The sequence below is a fragment of the Rhynchophorus ferrugineus genome, unplaced genomic scaffold, assembly GCF_030347505.1.
Source record: "Rhynchophorus ferrugineus isolate W39M unplaced genomic scaffold, kcgeb_rfMv2 rfM2, whole genome shotgun sequence".
In the NCBI taxonomy this organism is placed as follows: domain Eukaryota; kingdom Metazoa; phylum Arthropoda; class Insecta; order Coleoptera; family Curculionidae; genus Rhynchophorus; species Rhynchophorus ferrugineus.
In genome coordinates, this window is record NW_027472581.1 from 13,976,694 (window position 1) to 14,001,859 (window position 25,166).

The 25,166-nt window shown below is 30.3% G+C and overlaps 2 protein-coding genes across 3 annotated transcripts in view; both read left to right on the plus strand.

The window, feature by feature from the left end:
• The first annotated feature begins 5,169 nt into the window (after window positions 1-5,169).
• On the plus strand, window positions 5,170-6,629 carry LOC143190800 (uncharacterized). Its single transcript, XM_076395368.1, has 3 exons — window positions 5,170-5,436; window positions 5,494-5,661; window positions 5,764-6,629. The coding sequence occupies exons 1-3, from the start codon at window positions 5,247-5,249 to the stop codon at window positions 6,627-6,629; spliced, it is 1,224 nt and encodes a 407-aa protein (XP_076251483.1). The 5' UTR covers window positions 5,170-5,246.
• Window positions 6,630-13,049: 6,420 nt separating this feature from the next.
• Window positions 13,050-25,166, plus strand: part of Nos (Nitric oxide synthase) — a 203,947-nt gene continuing 191,830 nt past the window's right edge. For both annotated transcript variants that reach the window (XR_013004646.1, XM_076397284.1), the window contains exon 1: window positions 13,050-13,277. Coding sequence is in view for 1 of the 2 variants with exons in the window: in XM_076397284.1 (XP_076253399.1) it covers window positions 13,179-13,277 (99 nt within the window). In the remaining variant the exon portion in view is untranslated. The remainder of the gene's footprint in view (window positions 13,278-25,166) is intronic.

Genomic DNA, 25,166 nt, shown 5'->3' on the forward strand with positions numbered 1-25,166 from the left:
TGGCCAGTTAGTTTTGGTGTTATAAAAAGAAGGTGGTTTTGTTTTGTTGAGAATATTTGAGATCACTGTTATAATAACTGGTGAGTGATCAGATGATAGATCGAAGCATGATTCAGCTTTGCACGTTTTGGTGTGAATATTTTTTGTAACACAAAAGTCTATGGTATCGGAATTTTATTTCTATCTGACGGCCAATATGTTGACTCACCAGTGGAAATATGCTGTAAGTTATGTGCCTTCATTGCCTTGACCAATTTTCTTCCTTTTGCTGTTATTAATCTAGAACTCCACATTACATGTTTTGCATTGTAGTCTTCTCCGGTATTAATTCTATTACCCAGCGTGTTAAAAAAACCGTGGTATTGTTCTACCTTGTTGTTGTGTTTAGATGGACAATAGGTAACAATCATTGTTAATAATATTGTTGTACAGTTGTGGCTTGTAAATATTCCTCCCTGAATTTCTCTCTTTCACAGTGTTTTATGTTTTCACGGGTATTTATAGATGTTTCTCCGTGTTTTCACGGGTATTTATAGATGTTTCTCCGTGTGCTTTATCATCTGTGTGATTTTTGCGACACATCTTGTATTTCGGAATCTGTAAATAATTTCTATCAGTGAAATGTGTTTCGGATATCATCATGATGTCAATATTTTGTTCATATAAAAAATATAAAAATGTTTAGAGCTCCCTGGCATGTTGCTGGAGTCCATTAGCTTTCCAGATGGCTATTTCGTATTTGTTGTAATAGCTATCAGTCGTTAGTATAGTTTAGTAATGACGACGGTGAGTCTATTCATCACTGTATTCATTTGCTCCGTAAGCTTACCCATCATTTCCTCTAATTTACTAATTCATTGGCGTTGTGTGCGTATTAACTTGGGTTAGACTGTTGGTTACTGCGTGTGCGTATGATATATGAGGATGTTGCATTGATGCTTTAGGCGAGTTACATGTTATAGGCAGTCTCATTGGCTGTAAGTTTCTTTTTTCTCTTAGTGCTGGGTGAAATTTTTGTTGCAACGCTTCTCCGGCATCTCCTATAATTTGCAGGATGATCACTGTTACAGTTGATGCATTTTACTTAATCGTCACGTACTTCGCGCGTACAATCAATTTCACTTTTAAATTATGTATAACAAAATGTATCATTTCTAAAACCTTCTGTAGTTTTATATTTCATTTTCCTTTGATTCGCAAAAACGGAATTGTAGCGGGATTGAAAAGAGCCGGGGCATTTTCTGTTTAGGAGTTTTATTCTCGTTCAGTAGTTTGCTTTTCAGATACATGGCCCCACTTGTTTGAATGAGAGTGCATGCCCTTCAATAGCGGACTGTTTATTTTTAGGTTTTAGAGATTAAATTGTTTGGTTTTCTTCGTATGGTTACTGTCTTTAGTCCTTATTCTCAGATATAGCGTTTTTTTGGTATTTTATTTTATGAATAAATTATAATTACACTAAACTATATGAACTAAACAATTCCATTATTGAACACATCTTTTTTGATTATTTCGATTATAATTATCCATCCATTTTTAGTTATATACCTAAAAAACATATATTATAATTTTACTAGCATTATTCTAAAGGTGTAAGTAATCTTCACTCATATATGGAGAATCTTTTAACATTTACACAACGTGGGGCAAAAGTTGTTTTTGGATTGCCTATAACTTTGCTCAAAGAAAAGATAACTTTATTTGGTCTTTACTTTTTATCGTTATGATTGAGAAATTATATCAGCTAAATGGTGACCGGATTAGCTATGCAACTTTTGGCTCTTTTTAAAGTTTTTTTTCATGACATCCTGCAACATCTGAAGCTGAATTTCTTCAGTTTTGTCACGAACATTGTCTTTAAGAGGTTGAATCGTTTGGGACTTATTCACATAAACTTTTGATTTTAATAAACCCCATAAAATGTTGCCTTTTTTTAGGAAAAGAAGAATGTTTACATTGTAAGGATTGCAAGAAATAAATATATTCCTATAGAACGAAATACAATCAAATGAGGCAACCAGGTATAACTGTCGGATCAATGACATAAAATATATAAAAAGATATTTTAGGCTCTCCCCGACGCACTACCAGCTCCAATTCTTATGCGGTAGGTTATTCGTTGCTTCAATTGTACGTAAATCAAAGACGGATGCATAATTTTTAAAATAAAAATTTGGCTAAACCGTTGGAAGAAAATTTATAAATTTTGTATTTTAAGTGATATTAAAATGGAAAGTGAGTGTGTTAAAACAATATTAAACCAAGTTATTTAATTTTAAACAGTATTATTTAATATTTCGTATTACTTTCGGTTATTCCCATATTTATGGAACTATTAGAGAGTTATTGCAAGTTTGGATAAAACGTTATTAGGAATAGTATGATCACGTAATGTTATATTTTACATTTTTTGAAGAAAACAAATTACAGTATCTGCTTTATTGCAAGATACAGCTGTTAAAAAAACAATATATGCGAAAATTTCATACTAACATAGTTTAATAAAATTAGAAAAAAAAACAAGAATAGTCTGCCCTCTTTGTTTATATGATATTTTGATTTTATAAATCAGCCTTGGATATAATTTGCAGTCTGGTGAACAGGAAACAACAGAATAATTTTTCTTGTTTAAGGACTCATAGTTATTGATATAGTTCTGGAAACATAGTATATCATTTTACTATAGATAATTCTAAAGGTTATTAAGATATTTTCTAAATTTTAGCGGTGTTATATTTTGATTCATTTCAGGTTTCATTAGTAAATTCCTCTCTTAACAAAACACTAACCGAATATTGCAGCTAACAAATATTTTAATGTGTGCATCAAGAGTTAAAACTAATATTTCAAAGAATATTAACAATTATAAAATAGTTCCTACGTGGGTCATAAGACAAAGTAGAAACCAGTAGATAAATGAAAGCCATAGAAGGTAAATAAATGATGATTTATTTGAAATTTTTGAAAAAGTGTAATATATAAAAAGGGAATGATGCGGTAGTAATCAGCTTGATGTATTTATTGTTTCTGCAATATATATTTTAAGTGAGAAATATGGGTAAAAGGTAAACATTCTATGAATATATGAATGAAATGATGAAAATATGCAGCTACTAAAATGAAACTAACTACATAATTTGCATAGATAGAATGCATAAAACAAATAGAAGCAAATTTTATTTATTAACGGTAAATTTGTAAATATTTTAAAGCATTTATAAATACTAAGTTGTTTAACGATTTTAATAATATATAAGACTATATGATATTTTATTGTTTAAACATTGTACCAATTTTCACCAAATGTCTTCTTTTACCAACTATGGGTTTATCTGGACCGGGCCTAAAGTTTAACGTGGGCTTCGAACCAAGGTCTTCAGCATTAAGACTACCGACTGGGGAGTGACCAACTTTAGACATAATCCAAGGGATATCCGGTCTTACCCAGCCTGGTCACTGGCGTGACTGGAATCATTTTCCTTTTAGGATATAACAGGATTCAGTCAGCAGGATTCGAACCTGTGGCTATCGCAACAGTAGGAGGACCGTCCTATTGCCTTTACCACTGCTCCGCCAGCCGGTACCACTTTATTTTGATTTATTTTATTTATTTTAATTAGGTTTAAAAAACAATAGTTAATGTAATTTTGGAAAATGTATTCCTTTAATATACATTTCTAAATTTAACAAAAATAAATTACTTGATTTTGTTCGTAATTGTTTTATATACGTGCTAAAATCAAATGTCAAATTCAAAATTGCTTTAATCAAATATTCTCTGTTTTAATATAAAAACATGTATTACTTCGTTTATCTTATATATAAAAATGAATTGCAAAATATGTTCCTAAGCGCCTAACTCAACAACGCCTGGACCAATTTGGCCAAATCTTTTTTTAAAATGTTCGTTGAAGTTCAGGGATGGTTTTTACGGCGAGAAAAATTAGAATTATTGCTGGAAAAACCCTAAAAATAGCCCTTTTTGTTTGAATTTGTTTCGTGTATCAGTTGACAATTCATCTGTCATCTGTCAAAAGTCATCTGTAACAGACAACTTTTTTTTTTTAAATTTGATATGACTTGAACTCAAATCCTTTTAATCCGTACGAATTGTTTTATTTATTTAAAATTTTTTATTTGTTTAAAATTTAATTCAAATTTTAAATAAATAAAACAATTCGTACGGCTTAAAAGGATTTGAGTTCAAGTCATATCAAATTTAAAAAAAAAAGTTGTCTGTTACAGATGACTTTTGACAGATGACAGATGAATTGTCAAGTGATACACGAAACAAATTCGTATATCGTGTTTTGTGCAGAGTGTTTAGTTAGTTAGTGTTTGTTTAGTTCGTGATTAGTGAAAAAATAATTTATATTTGATATGCCTCCTATAAGACGAAGCAATTTAGGTAGAAGAACCAGAAATGCTATAAACCAAGCTAATTACCGATCTAATCGTACTGCACAAGAACGTGACGACGGAAATGAACGTGAAAGAATTCGGATATCACAAACGCGTGAAGCGCGAGCGCGACATTCAACTAATAATCGCGCAAGTTTGAATCCAGCTGCTTTCAGTTACGATGTGTCAATTGACTACAGTAACTACCAATGTGTTGTTATTGGTTCTATGAACTTGGTTTGCTCACACTGTAAGGCATTAAAATACAAAAACGAAGCCAATGGATTGTGTTGCGCAAATGGTAAAGTGAAATTGATACAATTGGATCCACCACCAGAACCATTGTACTCATTGGTTTCAGGAATAGGAACAGATTCTATACACTTTTTGACACATATTCAACAATATAACAATTGCTTTCAAATGACTTCATTTGGGGCAACAAATGCAGTTCGGGAAAATTTTATGCCAACTTTCAAGGTATGTATTATAGCAGTTACTCATAATTATTTTAGCGAACAAAATTTTCTGTCACCAAAGTTAAGATGTGTTACTAATCTTCAATTTCTTAATCATTACGAAATATATCACTTAGTCATCATATTATATGGTGATTCAGTTTCAGTGACACTTTTATTATATTTTATATTTGATAGATATTAGTTAAAACTAAATATATACTTTTTAAGATCAAATATTATTTAAGTTTGATCATTGACAATCCATTAATTTATACCACACCATAATATTTTTTTTATTTACAGATACAAGGGCAAATATATCACAGAGCAGGTTCACTGTTACCAGTGTCAGATAGCGACAACAAATTCCTGCAAATTTATTTTATGGGCAATTCACCACAAGAAATTGATCTGCGTTGTGCACATAACAATTTAGTAAAAAGGTCTATTGTAGAACAATTACAAACTTTATTTCATCAACACAATCAATTGATTATATTGTTTAAAACTGCCCTGGATCTGATGCCATCCGATAATCACAAAATTGTAATCAGAGCTGATAAAACACCTGCAGGTCAACATACAAGACGTTTTAATGCACCAACTATTGATGAAGTTGCTATCGTTGTAGTTGGAGAAAACTTGGAATCCCGTGATATTGTTTTACATCGTCGGAATTTTCAATTACAACCTATAAAGGAAACACACCGCTCATATGATGCACTGCAATATCCCATTATATTTTGGCAAGGTGAAGATGGCTACGATTTATCAATAAAAATGATAAATCCCATTACAGGTAACTAAAATATTAGTTTAGCTATGGCGATAATATCTCAGTCACTATATTATGTATTTTAATTTTATATTTGAATGTTATTAAAACAAAATCTGTTTACAGGTTCTGAAACCAACAAAAAAGTCAGTTCAATGAACTATTATTCATACCGCCTAATGATTCGGGAAAATGCAGATAATCACATATTGAAATGTCGGCGATTATATCACAAATATGTTGATGACATGTATGTTAAAATTGAAACGGAGAGATTAACATTCATCAGGTTGAATCAAACCAAACTCCGATCTGAAGAGTATATTCACCTTCGAGATGCGATTAATACTGATGGAAATGCACAGAATGTCGGTCGGATGACTATTCTTCCAGCAACATACATCGGAAGCCCTCGGCATATGCACGAATATGCTCAAGATGCCATGTCGTATGTTCGTCATTATGGTACAGCAGATTTGTTCATCACATTTACATGCAATCCGCAATGGATAGAAATTAAGCAGGAGTTATTACCTGGGAAATCATCCATTGATCGTCATGATATTACAGCCAGAGTCTTTAGACAAAAGTTGAAATCTTTAATGAATTTCATCGTAAAACATAATGTGTTTGGTGAGACACGCTGCTGGATGTATTCTGTGGAGTGGCAGAAACGAGGATTGCCACATGCACACATTTTGATTTGGTTGGTTGAAAAGATAAGGCCAAATGAAGTTGATGCAGTGATATCAGCTGAAATCCCTAATGTACAAGTAGATCCTGGATTGCATGAGGTAGTTATCAAAAACATGATACATGGTCCCTGTGGAACTCTTAATCAAAATTCACCGTGTATGATGGATGGTAAATGTTCAAAACGATATCCACGGACATTAATATCGGAAACAATTACTGGTAATGACGGTTATCCATTGTATCGTCGCAGATCGACAGCAGACAATGGAAAATCAACAATTGTCAAATTAAATTAACAAGATATTGAAATAGATAATCGTTGGATTGTTCCATATTCACCCATTTTATCAAAGACATTCAAAGCACACATCTCACATCTCACATCTTGCCATTCAGTGAAATCGATTAAATACATTTGCAAATATGTAACCAAAGGGAGTGATATGGCTGTGATTGGAATTGGTGCAGAGAATTCTAATGATGAAGTTACCCAATACCAAATGGGCCGCTATGTCAGTAGTAATGAAGCAGTTTGGCGAATATTTTCTTTTCCTATTCATGAGAGACACCCTTCTGTTGTTCACTTAGCTGTGCATTTAGAAAATGGACAAAGAGTGTATTTTACAGCACAGAACGCAGTACAAAGAGCTGCTCAGCCACCATCTACTACATTAACCAGTTTTTTTGAGACATGCCAAAACGATGATTTCGCACAAACATTGCTATATTCTGAAATGCCAAAATATTATACCTGGAATCAATCCTCAAGGAGATTTATACGACGGAAACAAGGAAAACCAGTTCCAGGATATACAGATGTATATTCCACCGATGCGATTGGCCGGATTTATTCAGTACATCCAAGCAATGATGAATGTTTTTATTTACGACTGCTATTAGTCAATGTACGTGGCCCAACATCATTCCAACAGTTACGAACTGTTGATGGTGAATTGTGTGGATCCTACAGAGAAGCCTGTCAACGTTTGCAATTGCTTGAAAATGACGCTCATTGGGATCAAACTCTCAATGATGCTGTAATATCATCACACACTCATCAAATACGAACATTGTTTTCTATAATCATATCTACATGCTTCCCATCAAACCCAATTGATTTGTGGATGAAGTACAAAGATTATATGTGTGATGATATTTTGTATCAAATACGGAATAGAATGGGAAATCCAAATATACAAATCAGTGAAGAAATTTACAATGAAGCATTGATTTCAATTGAGGACATGTGCTTGATAATGTCAAACAAACTATTAATTCAATTAGGCCTGACCGCGCCCAATCGTCCAATGCATGACGCTTTTAACCAAGAGTTGCATCGAGAAAGACTGTATGATCTCAACGCTTTGAAAGAATAAATTCAAACAAATCTTCCACTGTTAAATGAACAACAGAAGTATGTATTTGAAACTCTTATGAAAGTAACAAATGATGAAACTGGAGGGATTTATTTCTTAGATGCACCTGGTGGTACAGGAAAAACTTTTTTTATTTCATTAATATTAGCAACAATTCGCTCACAAAATAAAATTGCACTTGCACTCGCTTCGTCGGGAATCGCAGCAACTTTGCTTGAAGGTGGTCGAACAGCCCATTCAGCACTAAAATTGCCATTAAATATGCAAAGCAATGAAACTCCAACCTGCAACGTTTCGAAGAACTCTGCAATGGCAAAGGTTTTGCAGCAATGTAAATTGATTGTTTGGGATGAATGCACGATGGCACATAAAAAATCTTTGGAGGCTTTAGACAGAACCTTAAAAGATCTACGTAGCAATAATAACCGATTTGGTGGTGCAATGATTTTATTAGCAGGAGATTTTCGTCAAACATTGCCAGTGATTCCACGATCAACGCCAGCTGATGAACTCAATGCATGTCTAAAGTCCTCCAATTTGTGGAAACATGTTAAAGTACTTCATTTAAGCAAGAATATGCGTGTCGAGTTGCAAAATGACCAATCTGGAAACATATTCTCTAAACAACTCATTGACATTGGTAATGGCAAATTTCCTATAGACATGTTGACGGCTTGCTTTTGCTATGACTATAAACAAGTCCCAGGGGCAATCATTAAGTGTTTGTGGTATTAATCTAGAAAACCCATGTTTCTCACATGGTCAATTGTATGTTGCCTGTTCCCGTGTTGGAAAACCATCAGATTTGTTTATCTATGCGCCAGGTAATCAAACAAAAAACATCGTATACCACAAAGCAATACAATGATAATAATAATAATAATTATGATTCACATGATTAACAATAAAGCGATTACTTACTTTTCAATCCTTATATATGTTTTATTTAATTATTTTTTATTCACAACGCCCTATCACCAGGGTGATGGTTCTGTTCAGGAGAATTTTTTAAAATACGTAGGCACAAAAACTGCCACATTACAAATCTTTTTGACAGGACGAAGTCTGTCGGGTCAGCTAGTTATTCTATATTTATTTTCATAGCATAAAAGTAAAGAATGAATATGCATACTTATGTTTCATGCTCTGAAGTTATTACATTTCTGAAAATTAATCGCACTTATGATACTTTGTTAAAATGTCCAGTATGCTGTAAGGTAGCTTCATTTATTATTAAAACTCAACGAAAATTAGATTTAATTAAATGCCGTTTAAAAAAGGGTTAGTTCTTGAGACAATTTGAATATATTTTAATGTTTCAATATACAGATATTTATTATTCTAATTAATGTTATATATCAAATATATTTCTGATCTTATATTGAAAGTACTGTGAAAATAAGTTTTAGTAACATATCACTTTAAAAGTGTTCCCTTTACTATGTTATAAGAGAAACAGGATTAACTTAGTACATCGATTAACTCGAATATAAACCTCAGGGAAAATATAAAACAACAAATAGATGCTGATCTTTTTTTTTTCTCTCTGATCTCTAAATACTGTAACAAAAATAAAAAAGTATATTTTGCAACAAAAGAAAATACATCAAAAAGACGTATACAAAAATCTCGAAAAATATAAAATGTCATAGCTTATAGAAAGAGCACAAAACAGACAAATTTTACAACAACATACTCATAATTCAGACTCGTTTCTTTGTATATTGACTATATAAAACTGCTATTGAAAGTATTTTAAAAAACAAGTATAGAATCTGAACAAAAGGCATATATTCTGAACATTTTCTTCCTTTATAAGGTCTACTATATCTCCAGTTTCTTTTACTCTGTCGATGTAAAAGCCTGGAGATGTTTTAAAATAAAAATGCTCGACATTTTTGCGAATAATACAGGTGTAAAATATTTCAAAATGCACTATAATTAAAGGAAAATGTTATAAAGGTAAAACTATTCTGAATCACACTTTATGATTATAAGTTTATCACAGATTATAACATGAAATCTACGCGAAAAATCTATGCTACGGCGACTTGAATAATTGGTAATCAAAAGATATCATAGTCAGAGTAAGCCACAGAATTTTTTTACCTAGTAAGTATTGAAACCGCGATATTGAATAGTTCGGAATGATTCATCAGATGATTCGTCAAGTGCTAAGCTGTCTGAGTCTTCTTTGAAAGTTTGAATTTGGTTTTCGCCCAATAAATTTTGCAATTAATTGTCTTCTAACTAGTTTGGTCCTTCAGGCTGCTCGATGTACAATGCGCTTTCGATTTAATTGTGAAATGATGGCGAAGGTGATCTCCTGTAACACCATCAGCTTTGAATAAAATTTAAGCCATTGAAAAATATTGAGCATGAATAGTACAACCTCAACCTATCCTAGGCCTACAAATAGATAGTAGTTACTAGAGACTAGATCTAGATTATATGACGAGTGCCAAAGCAACTTAAAGCGTAATTTGTTTTATTTCGTCGTTTTGATTGACTGGTAAGACTGTGCATGATTCAAGGAATATTAAAACGAAACAAATATAACTTCGATGGCATGCGCTTTTTTTGAAAGACTTAAGACTGAGTATTGGTGTGTGACTGAAGTTTTAATAATCATTGAAAGAATCGAAATTAGACCTATAAATTGAATGAATGATAGAGGAATTTATAATATTCATAATCTTATACAACATCCTACATAATGTTAAATCACGAAATACTTAATGTCGTAAATGTAAATGTCTGTAGGGACCGAGATAGTGGAGATCTAATTAATCTCGCTCCAACAGTTAACTTTTTTGTCGATTAACAAGGGTCTTTTCTTTGACGTCTTAATTGTCTCCTGATATATTATAATTGAGGAAATCTATATAGGAAACGTGATGGGAAATCCGATATAGCAAAGCGAAAGAATCTCGTTCGCTTGATGGTTAAATCTACTTGTCCTTTATAATATTAAATTTAAATGGCCTGTGCAGTAATGTTCAGTTCGTCAAATCGTTCAGGAGATATTATTTTTAATATTCATAGGCTGACTTTCATAGACCTGAAATTGGTCAAAATAGTGTAGTGGCTTCATTTATGTTATTATTTTATTACTCGAACTTATATACTCCCCAATAATGAAATAATCATAAATTAATTTGTATTAATATATTATTTACAACGTGTATTGATAGCAACAGAGGTCCAGCTACTATTATTGAGGATATCTAACTATATTAAATAAGTTCTAGATAATTTATAGTCCATACAAAATAGCGCTTAACTCAAGTCATAAATGTGTATGACATCATACATCAACGTAACGATCTTGTCGCATCAACTTTTAGTTTATTTTGGCTTTGACATATAACATCACTTCTATTATAACATATTATAATACATTTAAATATTATACTATATCAAATGTATATATTATCAAAGTAGAAATAGAATAGAAATATAGTATCGAATAGAATGTTATAAATATTGAAGTAATGTATTTTATTTCCATTGAAAGCATTTACCATTTTACGTTTAGTTGTTTTTTCATTTGTTGCTTTGTTATCATCCCACGTTACCTTGTCTTGTCTCATCAATTTATTTTGCTACTACCTGTGTACATTTTCTTGCAAGATTCTACCAATTTTCTATATATCTTATGATTTTATCACTGAATCGAGACTAAACTTTTTTTAATGCTTGTATCGTCTCACTACCATCTTGGACATATGACCGAGTTTGGCAACAATATGCTGGTCATAGTAGAAATTTCAATATTGAGGATGTCGAGATATTGATTCACAAGATACGGTCAGAGATGTGAAAGAGAGGTCCAGCTGAATATCACAATGTTGCCGCCCAAATCATAAGGGCACCTGTTATATACTTGAATTTCATAATAAAATAACAAAACACAAACTTTTTCTTAGGTGATAGATGAAATTTAAGAAATATAGCAAAGCTGAGGCGACAAAATGAGTTTACGAATATATGTTAATTCCAGCAAGTATCTGTTTGTATATTACCAATAAAAAATGTATTCAGAAACTTAACTAAAATCAAAAATATCAATACAAATTGTAATGTATTCTGGACGTGACTACATCAACAGAATTACCAATATATTGTAATTTCGAAAGTTCACATAACGGCAGAAGATGTAAAATGTCATTAATGTAAAAATATCACTATTGGTATCATTGCTCCTAGTGGTTAGTAAAAAATATGAAGCATAAGATGCTCATAAAAGTTAAGAATATGGAATGAGTAATCACACTGTAACAAACAAGTACATAAAAGCTACTAGATGAAAAATATAAAGTTACAAGAGAAGCGTACTTTGAAAATGGTAAATGAAAAGGAACTACATCAATAATGTGTGAAGGTACAGAGTTTAATATAACATACCATTGCACTTACTTTAATATTTAAATCTACTATATTTGACATAAACTTTATTTTGTTTATTTCGTTTTTAATGACGTTTTCAATTAAAAGCTTTTATTTATATTATTTTTAGTTACTTAGTGAAGAAAAACGGTATTAATAAACTTGAATAATATAATTTAACATATATAATTGTTATCTATTGGTACAAGTTTAAGTTTTTCAACTTTTAATTCCATTAATTCTCCTAGAAGATGGATTACTGAATGTAAATTATATCAAGTCAGTGAAAACGATGGCAAAAATCCATTAGGCTTCGAATTGCTTCCTCATCCACCGTATTCTCTAGATCTGGCCACCAGCGACTATGGCCTGTTCTCTCTGTGATCTAAAATGTATGCTCGCTGGGAAAAAAAATTCGTCGAATGAAAAGGTGATCTCCGAAACTGACGTCTATAATGAAGCAAAGGACAAATCGTACTACGAAAATGGTATCGAAAAGTTAGAGGGTCGCTATAATCAGTTTATCACGCTTTAAGGGAATTATGTTGAATAAAAAAAAATGGTGCATGGTTGCATGGTGCTCATATTATTTTGCTTACCCCTTGTACCTCAACTTCCAGCAAAGAAAGCTGTTATGAATAGATATTCAGGAATAGAATTACCATAATCAACAATCTTTTTTTTTTCTGCTGTTTTTATCTGATTTTAATTTTCATTAGAGTTTTACTGAACGATAGTTCAAATTGCATTTTACTAAAACAATAATTATTTTGTATCACCGATTATTTGTTATTCCCATTTAAGTACGGAAAAAAATTTAAATCAAAATAGCCAAACATATTTTGTAGCACGTTATCTCGGGAACTATATCGTTATTAATTTTCAAAACATTAAGCACGCGAGTTTCTCCGCAGTCATGTGATGCCTGTGTATTTTTTTTATAACCGAGTACATATAAAGGTTTAGATGAAAAAAAATTGACCGATAGTCATTCATATATTCGCAATTACATTGCCGATAGTAGTGTTCTTGATTTTTAGTTTAAAATCGAACCTTGAGCAACAGCAAATTCCAGGCAATATGGCCCTTCGAAAACATGTTAAACGAGCATGTCGTATAAGAAACCATATTAGTTCCGATAGAGATCTGTATGATACACTGCACACTAAAGCCGAAAAGGTCAGTAATCTGCAACCATTTTGAGGGTTATCTAGTTCTAATTGTGATATAAATAGTGATTTTTTTTAAATAAACTGTTATATTTTTAATAAAAATTATTTATGTACTAAGAAAATACATTTTTAACAAAATTTACAAATTTTGAAAAATATTTTCGCTAAAATTATATTTAATTTTCATTTGGATATTTAACAAAATATTAGACAATTGTATAGTTCAGAGCCATATTAGGTGACAGCCGGAAAAACATAAACGTTATTTCTACTATTCACTTTTATGTATAATTATCCGGATTCTAAAAATATAGTTCTAAATTAAAGAAAACTCCCATACAAACACTATACACCACATCTTTAAAATAACCTTTACTATATTAAAATATGTTTAAATAAAGGACTTTGGGATAATTATAGCCGAAAACATAATATTGTAGGAAAGTAAATTTTTATTATAAATATCGAAATTTGAAACAGTTAAAATAAGTTTTAAAAAAATCTGACACTTTCAGAATAACATTTTAGAAACCTTTCCGAATATTTTAAAAACAAAAAATTTACCATACAATTTTCATCATTATTATAAATATATTAATTTTATAGAAAAAAAAATTAATTAAATAAAGTTATAATCAATGACCAGTGGTCTCAATCAATTTTAAAAAAACCTTTTTTAATAAGATATAAAATATGGATAATAAGAGACGATATGTCATTTTTAAATACATTTAAAATTTTTTTTTTTTTGATTTCTTAAAATAGGATTTAAAAATATTTCTTATTTTTCTGAAATGAGGGTCTATAAAATTGCTTTAATAATAAAAAAATACTTTCTAATTTCTTAAAATAAGATTTACACAAAGTTATTTTAACAAAAAAAATATTCTAAGAATATATTTCACAAATGTAATATTGCAGATAATAATATAAAATACAACAACTTTTCTGGTAATCGCAAACAAAATTTAATACATTTCCGAAATATGAGAATGCCTGTATAGAAGACTATAAAAGGAGCTTTAAAATTCATTTTCAATATTTCCACTTCTTAAAAATAATTATTATCTTTAAATATAATTAAATATAATTATAATAATTTTTAACCCCTTAAACTGAATTTGAAATAAATGTTCATTTCTTTATTAAAGAATGGTATTTTGAGGTATCGAATTATTTTTACAAATTAACTTGTAATCTTAGTAAGCTGTATCATTGAAAATACTGATTTTTTGGCAAATAACACAATTCATGCTTTTGAAAAAATTTAAAGTAAAGGTGCGATGAATTTTGAATGAAGCAAGATGGGGCCACTTCCCAAGTCAATTCTATGATCATTTGAATTACCACCGAGGAGACAAGATCTAATCCCAGTAGATTTTATGCAAAGCCAATTGTTCATTTCGCATTACTCAAAAACTCGGAATCAGATTAGACGCAAAGACGCATATTAGATATGTCCACATACACAACTTGGAATTTCCAGAGGCTTAAAATAGGATTTTCTTTGCCAAGCACTATTCTCTTTTATAGAAAGGGAGATTATTTTTAAAAGCGTTTTTTAACTTGGTAATTTAACTGGTACCACCAGAAATGTATTCTTATTCTTCTTACTGTGGATAGGCAATTTTTAAAATTATCGTCATTAATTATTCTCACAAGTCTATTATATTCTTGGTATTTCGTGTCATTAACGAATTATTTTGTAATAAATGCTGATAGTTATGGCCAAAACATGTTTTTATTCAGTATAATTAATTAAATAAAATTAAAATTCATATTCCTAATTAAAAATTATTCATACGCGCTTGTTCAGCATTATTTACTTATTAAAATAGGTAAAGGAATTCCACAAAATATATCCGAAAACATTATAGCAAGAACCCTTTCACTTCAGTTTTTTTATGAACAATATTTATTGCTAGAAGTTTATGAGTTACGAATGATAAACATAAAATTATCTATAATGTAATATTGCATTCAATGTAAGTATAAAAAAAATCAATGAACTATAATGGATAATGCAAGAATAGTATGGATACTATCGAGCAGTATGAACTTAACCTTTACAATTTAATGCAAACATAATAGCTTGTTATATTATACATTAGTGATCAATATACACTAAAAAATAGCAACACTGAATTATTAAGCTTAATTTGATGTAGTTGCTTTCCTGTTGCTCAGTTTTATATTAATTATTAGGGGAGTAGAGTAAAGTGTTTTAGCGAAGCGAATTTACCAAGAAAAAAATTGCATTAAATTGTTTAAAAAATTTGTATATTTGTATGTTTCTTTGTATGTTTCATTTTTAATCGACTTCGAAAAAGTTGGAGGTTCTATATTTGGCTGTATATATATTTTTTAATGAATATGCCCTGATTTCTTCGTCAATTGTGGGCCGATTTTCAAAATTATTTTTTATTCAGGATCAGTTGGTGATAAGGTGGGGGGAGGGGGGAATCGAAGGAAACGCTTAAATTTCAAAGGACGTATAAAATTTTCACAAAATGTTTAATCTAAAATAATCAGATATTTGTGTATAATATTATTGCTGAGCTGATGTGATGGAAAATCGGAAGTCGTTCAGTGCAAAAGCCATTCAGTTTGCTTTTTAAGCATTAGCATATAAGACTTCGTAGAAATATTGCGGACAATTGCTTTTATGGTGTAATGGTCAAAGCGTTTAGCTACAAAACGGAGGTCGCGGGTTCGATTCTCAACGGGGATAATAACTTTTTGTTGTCGTTTAGGTAAAACATTTGTCAAATCACCTAGTAGCCTAGGTAAAGGACCTCGGGGCCTGAAGCGTTCCTTATTTTTAATTTTTGTTTTTTATTCCTATTGTTCCTCAGACGGGCTGCACCTTTACTTGGCCTACTCGTTGTGATATTAAATAAAATAACTGCATCATTTATTGAGTAAATATTTATCACTAAAAAGAGAGAAATAAAAAAATTTTAACAAAAATATTGAACCGACAACACAAAATAAATAAGGAACTCACTAAAAATTCAAAAATAATCAAACTTAGTTTGAAGTCGCTGCCGAGTCCAAACAATACAAAAATAGTAATATAATTTTGTGACATATACAAAAAATTTAATTACCAACAAAACAAATCTAAATTAATATAACTGTTTGGGTTCGGTTGGGTTCTTAAAATTAAATTACGAACAAAACAAATTTGATTTGTTATTCGCCACCGTAGTATTTCAAAGTGTAATATTGTGTAATAAATAATATTGGAAATAAGTAAATAGATTTAGGTATGTGTTAAGCTAAATTGTGCGTATATAGTAGAATATAAAATACGCGTAATAAATATGTAAAATAAGGTTTTTGTTTATTTTTATTTAGTTATTACAACGATTATTATGTACTTGTTTGATTTTAAAATGTTTTTTTTTGTGTCAAAAATCTAAGTTTATTATTTTTTAATTTTTAGTGAGTTCCTTATTTATTTTTGAAGTCAGTTCAATTTTTTTATTAAAAATATTTTATTATATATAGAAAAACATAACAAAAATAGCAAATAAAAAATATTGTTGGGTACTTGTCGCTTAATACAAACCCAAAACTATACAGAAAAACAGTTCCTATTTTCTTCGTCTTATCTCGAAGGAGATACGAGACTGTATTCATTTCAAAATACAAGGCACGTGGTTTTCTTTAGATTCTTGCAGTCATATGACTATGTTTTTATCTATGTAATATATTTTATAGTCGTCTGTGTGATTATAGTATAATATGTGCGTATATAGTAGAATATAAAATATGCGTAATAGATATGTAAAATAAGGTTTTTGTTTATTTTTATTTAGTTATTACAACGATTATTATGTACTTGTTTGATTTTAAAATGTTTTTTTTTGTGTCAAAAATCTAAGTTTATTATTTTTTAATTTTTAGTGAGTTCCTTATTTATTTTTGAAGTCAGTTCAATTTTTTTATTAAAAATATTTTTTTATATATAGAAAAACATAACAAAAATAGCAAATAAAAAATATTGTTGGGTACTTGTCGCTGGTGGGTGTTCAATAGCAGTTCCTAAAGTATAAGAAATAAATCATGGAAAACTGACAATGCAGACTTGAAATTCACAATTAATATAACATATAGCATAACATTACTTATATAATTAAGATATGGCAGAACCATAGGTTTCTAAAAGAATATAGAATAATAAAAGTAACTGGAAAATTCTTACTTGGGAGCAGAATTTTAATTTTTTTGGGAAAATACATGCAAGCATCTAATATTATTAAGACATATATAAACTATAAATCTTTATGTACGAAGGTAAACACACAATATTTACAGTTTAACACATAAAAATAGAATATAAGGAGAGACCGAGAAGAAGATATATAGATGTACATATTTCGCATAATAGGTATATCCATACATTACTATGTTACCAAATTTAACCTTCCAATTTCACTATATTTTTAGAAAGTTTCAGTTTGGTGTTCAGATATTCAGATTTTTATTATTTTTAAATATATTTTCACACTACATAGAAAGCCGTAATAAAATATTTCAAAATATTTGAAAATCGATAAATTTCGAATATAAAACTCATTATCAACATTATGACTTGAATTGGTATAGGTGATGAACTAGTTATCTAAAACTTATAACAGCGTTTAGCTAAATAATTGATGTGCATTAGTTTTATTTAAAATATCCTAGACACAGTAGTAGATACGCTATCTCTAAAACAATCTATTCTATGAACAGCAGCTAAACTATTTTACGGGCATATTTTAAGGTCTGATGATCATCGGATGACTCACTTAAAAATTTAAAGAATAGATAAAAAAGTGAAAAAATTAATAATACAAAATATTACAGGCTCCTTCATTGACACGATTACAACGTTTTTTATTTTAGACATTTTATTATTTTACTTCAATTTGATGAAAAAAAACCTGAAGGTCATCGAATGCTGTGTGAATCTTACGTAACCAAGCTCCATCGTTTTTAATATGTGAATACTGATTTCAACGTGTTAAAAACGTTTTTAAATTTGATGCCGAAAACACAAAGCGTTGTCGACCAACAAAAAAAACTTCCAAGAAAACATATTATAGTAACTTCAAGAGAACCCCAAAATATAACTAAAATTCATCACCCAAAATATTTACAAACATCGTTCCAATATGATTATCAAAATAAAATGAATAGATGTCCCTAAGGCAAGATAATATCGCCAAAAATTTACCATTCATTCAGTCACTTTTAACCATATTACGTAAAAAAATACTTAATGATTTAAAATATTTCCATTTGATAACAAAAGCCGCGAATCCGAAACGAAAATAGGTGGTTCGGGTCATTTAATACAAACCCAAAACTATATAGAAAAACAGTTCCTATTTTCTTCGTCTTATCTCGAAGGAGATACGAGACTGTATTCATTTCAAAATACAAGGCACGTGGCTTTCTTTAGATTCTTGCAGTCATATGACTATGTTTTTATCTATGTAATATATTTTATAGTCGTCTGTGTGATTACGATATGCATAGACCCGGGATATATATAAAAACTGAATGTTAGGAAAATTTACAGTTTATTTCGAATGTTTTAAAACAAAATGTTTAACGTTTTCTTTATAATAATCAATATTTTCGTGATGAATTTTGGCTGCTTTGGTTTACAATTTATATAAGTTATGCTGTGTGGGTTTAGAACCACCAAATGCTTTTAATTTACTTAAAAAGTATTTTATGGAGAGAACTGGAGACTGTTGGACGGCGATCACAAAGGATCATTGAGGGTTTAAATTAGCATTGGTAACTATCGACTGAAAACAATCGAAACAGTCGATAGTCAAAAAACTAGCGACCGAAAATAGTAATTACTATTTTCAGTTAAATGCACGGGTCGACTATTTTGTTCTATTCGTGATGTCAGAAGAAGATGTACGAACCCTTTCCTATATAAATTGTGAGAGAGGAAAGGACAGAGATAATTTCTTGGAGCAGTTAATATTATATGTGTTTTTATTTTCCAATGGTAGTATAAGCAAGACGGAGATCCACATATTCCTTCACGTACTAACTTTAAAAAAGAAAAAGAAAAAAATAATTACTGAATACTATTAACATGCTATTAATAATTTCACTTTAAACAAAGTAGAACGTTCCTTTTTACAGATCCACAGAACATTCAAATATAAAAGATATTTGAATGTTCTGTGGATCTGTAAAAAGGAATGGAATCTTTCTCTGGAACAGAATAATACCCCACAAATGTTATATCGTATTCTAATATGTTAATTGCTATTTTCAAATAATGTACCATAATAAATATAGACAATACAAGACACAAGATATGTTCTTAAACAAAACCTAAAAACATATACCTAATCATAGAAAAAAAATCTAATTCATGACATAATTAAAAATGATCGCACAATAAATACAAGAGCTTTTTTAAATAAAGTAAATGCTTTATTTGTTATTGAACGGAATTATGTTTTAACAAAAATCGAGAGAAATATTACCTATGATTGTCATAAAAAAAAAGTTAAAAGTATTTTACTGTTTATCATTCACAATTTTAATCTTTTTATCCTATTACATTAAAAATCTTTGAAAATCGCGTTCCAACATGCTGCTATATTAGTATACGATATATTATCATTTTCAAGCAAACTACCAAAAAAATCATAAAAATATATATTACATATAAATCTATGTAAGCAAAAATTTAGTACACTTTTGTCAAGGTCGCGGCTAGGACGACAGAGCCAGAACGTTAAAAATCAGTCGAATGAATCTGGTAGAACCAAAAACAGTAACTGAAAGTACACGACTGAAACAGTCGATAGTAAATAGCAATAAAATCAGTTGGACCGAAAATAGCGACAGTCGACTGTTTGACTGAAACAGTCACTGGTAAAAAGTGGTAAAATCAGTCGGACCAAAAATATGGACTGAAACAGTCGATAGTAAAAAGTAGTCAATTACTGAACAGTCGATAGCCTATTTCAGTCGATAGTTCCCAACACTAGTTTAAATCTATTCTAGCCCAAACGATGCCACTCAGCTCATTCACTTACATCAATTTAATATACAGGGCTTTCCTAAAAAATCTGCAATGGGTTTATATGACAGGTTATCCCTTCTAAATGTCTTATAATTATAATACAATTATGAGCGTCATCTTGCCTCTGTCCGACAATTTGCCTTTATCTCTGAATAATACTGCTTGTATCCTGTATGGAATAGTTCCCCAAGATTTGGTGACTCTAAATTCCAATAGAAACTGAACTACGGCACTATCCACATCTACAAATTCGATTCAGTAGGCTATTACAGTTCACACCAACTTCAGTCCTACTTTGGTGGCATTATTCCTTAAAGTGTGATGCGTGTACAGGTAATCCACGGAGTAGGGATGTTTTACAAAGCTTGAGTGTTTCTTACTCGGAATATTTTATGGTTAAGGGTCGTTGAGCACCTTCAATCCAACTTTTATGATTCTACAGCTTCAGCTGCAATATTTTTATGTGAACTCCGCTTAATTACACCAAAGTATGTCTCATGATATTTAGTTTTATTCTTGTAATTAGAATTTTTTAAAAATATATTTAAAATCTCCTTTTACCAACTGGCGAGTGACCAACTTAAGAAATCATCCCAGAAGGCATTCGGTCTTACCCCGCCTGGTTACTGGCGTGACTGGGATTATTTTCCTTGTCTGATGTTGTACTCTTGCCTATGACAATTACAAATATTAAGCAATCACAAACATAAACTCACGACAATGCTCCAGCAGGATTCTAACCAGTGATTATCGCAACATTAGGAGGACCGTTCTGACGCCTTTAAAACTGCGCCACCAGGCGGCAGGTTAATTGAATTAATTGAAAAGAGAGAAACCTTTAAAACATATCTTATATTATGGAAAACAGTGGCGAATTGCTAATAATGTTTCGGTAATAACAATTTGATTTTAGCAGTTTATATTGTAGCCTTCTGATGCCACCAAATTTGTGTCAAGTTAGGAGGGAGAAGTTAAAAACAGTTATAGCTGAAATATAATGCTGGATATAAAAATGGCGCATCAAAATTAACAAAACACATAATTGTATATTCATTTGAGCATCAAAAGAATCGCGTACATATAGCAACAAGTATTCTCGTATGAAACTATCATGGCATAACCCTTAGGTGAAAGCTTTATCTTAAAAAAAAATGTTGAAATACAAAAAACGTACTGGTTATAGGATCTATATTCAGGCTTGTCAGTAGGTCAGCTTTTACTCTACCAATACCAGCCAAAGTAATAGAAATATGATACTACGATGTATTGTTAATGCTCCATTGTACATTCGTAAAGGCAATCTGCATAAGAACCTAAAGGTAGAAACTGTTAATAAAGTTATCAAGGACTATAATCAAAGACATGATTCGAGGCTCCATCAGCAAATCAATTTAGAGGTTCTCCAGTTCTTAGACAATGGTGGCTTAGTCAAAAGATTAAAACTCTTTAATCTTCTGACGAATAAAACCATTGGATATAGTTCAGTAAAATTATAAGTACAACTTAGTGTACATATATATCCAAAGTTTGTACCGTAGAATAAGTATTTTGTAATTTTAAAACCGTAGTAATTAATTAAACTAACAAATAGCTTATTTCTGTTAACTTTAAAAAAAAGCTATAAAAATAAATAATAATTTTAAAAATTCTAAATAATTGGATAACCAATATCATTAAACATATTTAAAGCTTATAGGCAAATCTTTACACTTATTAATTGTTTGTGAATCTATTTGATGATAAGTTACTATCTTTCTTTTCAATTTTTTTTTAGAAGCAAATATTAAGGTGCTATATTGAATTGAATTTTACTTGCGTATATCCTCTTTTCACTATATCTTATTTCAACTACCACATTAACAGCACAATATGTTTGTGTTTAACAGTAATTTAAAGAAAAGACGTCATAATACTTAATTATAATTTTGTAATTATATTTTCCCACCATTAATATTATTAAAGAGCAAAATATATGGTCTTAGAATTATAATATTAGTATTAATCATATTAAAATCAACCTAGGTATAAAATGAATTAGCGATTTTTTAAAATCATTTTTCAGTTACTTTTTAGTATCAGCGTTAAAATACTACAATATATTAATAATCTACTTTTACAGACATTTCTAAACCGAAAAACACAAATCCAGCTACCGTCATATTATTAATTTTTATAGAGCGCTGAGGCCGGAATATCACGGAAGCCTCGTTCAATCTGACATTTTAAAATCATATACCATAAAATCATAACGTATGGCCGAAGATACTTATGTTACTTCAATACTTTGTTTTTGTGCACTTTAAAGAATTAAGTGCATTAAAATAAGTTATATATGCCAAAAAATCTTCATCGTTTTCTATAGCTGGTTTTATTATTGCTCAGAGCATAGATACTTTTAATTTATTGTAATTTTTGCGACTGAAAAGAGTCGAAGAATCCAGTTTAAATAAATCCTAATTTATTAAAAGGAGATGCAGATATAATTTTAAAAAATAAAACAAATAATTATAAATAACATTATTATTTATATTCACCCCATTGAAATGGAGTTTTTAGTTGTAATAATAAATATATTCTTTAACATAATATACTCCAACTAGAATTTATATGTTTTCCAGATTCGGAACTCAAAAAGAACTAAATCTGGTGAATAAGCTGATGAATATGTTAAAGAATGCGTAATTTAATTAATTAAAGGTATTAACAATTTTTAATTTAAACGAGGTTAGGTCCGTTACCTTTGTGGTTCTTTTTTATTAGAAATATAGTGAAATATGTTTTTACATTTTGAAAAAAAATATGCTAATAATTTCTTGTGCAATTTTCGCTGAAAAGTTCTGACCCGATCCGAAAGCCTGGGTTCCCAGCACTTTAATGTATTTTATTTAGGTTCATGGTGGTAGACCCATCCATCCCTCATTCCCAATAATGATACGAAGCACCAGTTTTTTTAATTCACTTTCCAACATTCCTCAAACCCACAGTTCGTTTAATTTTTTTTGGGAAAATGTTTTGTATGGATACAAATATGAGCAAATACAAAGCAATATTATTCTTCAGTGTGACAACGATCCACCAGATGTTGCAAAAGCGGTGAAAACATACTAAAAATATTAAAATGGGAAGTTCTAGTCCACCCGCCATATCTTGCTTCTCCAAACCTTGCTCCTTTTGATTACTATTGGTAATTTTCGAATTAGAATTCACCGCTTCACTATTTGTAAAGATAGCTTGTATGGACCCTTTGAAAGAAACAGTCCACTTAACAAATATTTCCCCTTATAGAAACAGATTCGTCTAAAGTATCTATTATCCCATTTTCATATGAGTTTCCCTTTAACTATTTTAAAGAGAATTAATATTGTTAAAAATATGGAATGGATGTTATTTCAATAGATCCAGGTTTCAAAAATTATAGTGCATCATTATATATTGTATTATACAAAAATACAAATTTTAGGTTGATATTGAAAAATATGTATGCAGAAATCATATCTGCGGTTAGAAACCACATTATTGTTTTCTAAATATAATATACTGTTAAACAAAAGTTTGCTAGGAACTACTAATAACAGACGACACTAACAGATGTTGCGCTCTCTATGGTACTTATAGAAAATCAAAAGCAAATTATACCTCAGCTATTTATATTATCAAAAACCTATTCGGGTTTTATCTTCTTCCGATGTTTCTACAAGATACAATAATAAGTTCACATCAGTGACAATACGCCGCAGAAACCTTTTTTTTTCAGGCAAGCAATTAAACCGTGGTGTTGAATTGTTTCGAAGTAATATTTTCAATTAACACTTGTGGGGGCCAAACATCTAGAAACTGTTGGTAACATCAACATCTGAGATGTCTGAAGGTTATCTGACTTTGTCTTCGAACTTTTTTGATCTTCCAGGCCCTTCTTTATCATTCACATGAAAACACCTCTTCTAAACCAACAATTAGAATATGGTGAAGCAGTATCACCATTGCCTTCTAAATATATATGATGGGCTCTCTTTCAAATCAAATGGCATAATAATATAATTTGGGACATTATATTTAACCAACAATACAAATCTAAATTTTCTACTTTTTAGTCAGTTTCTTATTTATTTTTTGAAGTCGGTTGAATTTTTTTATATTTTATTTTTTTCTTTTTAGTGTAAGATATTTACTGAATAAATTTGGCAGTAATTTTATTTAATATTGCAATGGGTAGGCCTAGTAAAAGTGCAGCCCATATGAGAAATAATAGGTATAAAGAAACAATGATTGAAAATAAGGAACCCTTCAGGCCCTTCACCTAACCTAGGTGATTTGACAAATGTTCAAACTAAACAATAACCAAAATGTATTATACACGCCGAGAGTCCAACCCGCAACTTCCATTTGGGAGCTAAACGCTTTAACCATTACATATACTATAGTTAGTGCCTAAAAAGCAAACAGAATGACTTTTGCCTACTGAACGATTTCCGATTTTCCATCACATCAGCTCAGCAATAACATTATACACTAATAATACTGAATGGAACAGTGTTATTTTATTTAAACAAACATAAAAGTCATCAAAAGGCCAAACCTTTGCTTTTGTTAGTATTCACATTTTAACTAACGTTTATAGCTGATCAAAATACGTGCAAGCAGTTACCACGTATCATCCTCATCATCACTCGTCACAGAACATTTTAATTTCGGTTTTCGGGAAACTCTAATTAACGGGATATACGTATTAGTATTTAAAAGTAAATTCCGTAGGAGACAGTGATTGGAGGCATAAAATTAGCTCTCCGTTGCAAAGAGTGATATCATGAAACGACATTATGACGTAAGGTATCGCGTATA

What these genes read in the sequence shown, in the direction of transcription:
- LOC143190800 (XM_076395368.1), top strand. Translation starts at nt 5,247, where the DNA reads ATGGGCAATTCACCACAAGAAATTGATCTGCGTTGTGCACATAACAAT. An exon ending in AGCTGATAAAACACCTGCAG is followed by an intron (nt 5,437 to 5,493) that starts GTCAACATACAA and finishes CTATCGTTGTAG; the next exon opens with TTGGAGAAAACTTGGAATCC. An exon ending in AATGATAAATCCCATTACAG is followed by an intron (nt 5,662 to 5,763) that starts GTAACTAAAATA and finishes ATCTGTTTACAG; the next exon opens with GTTCTGAAACCAACAAAAAA.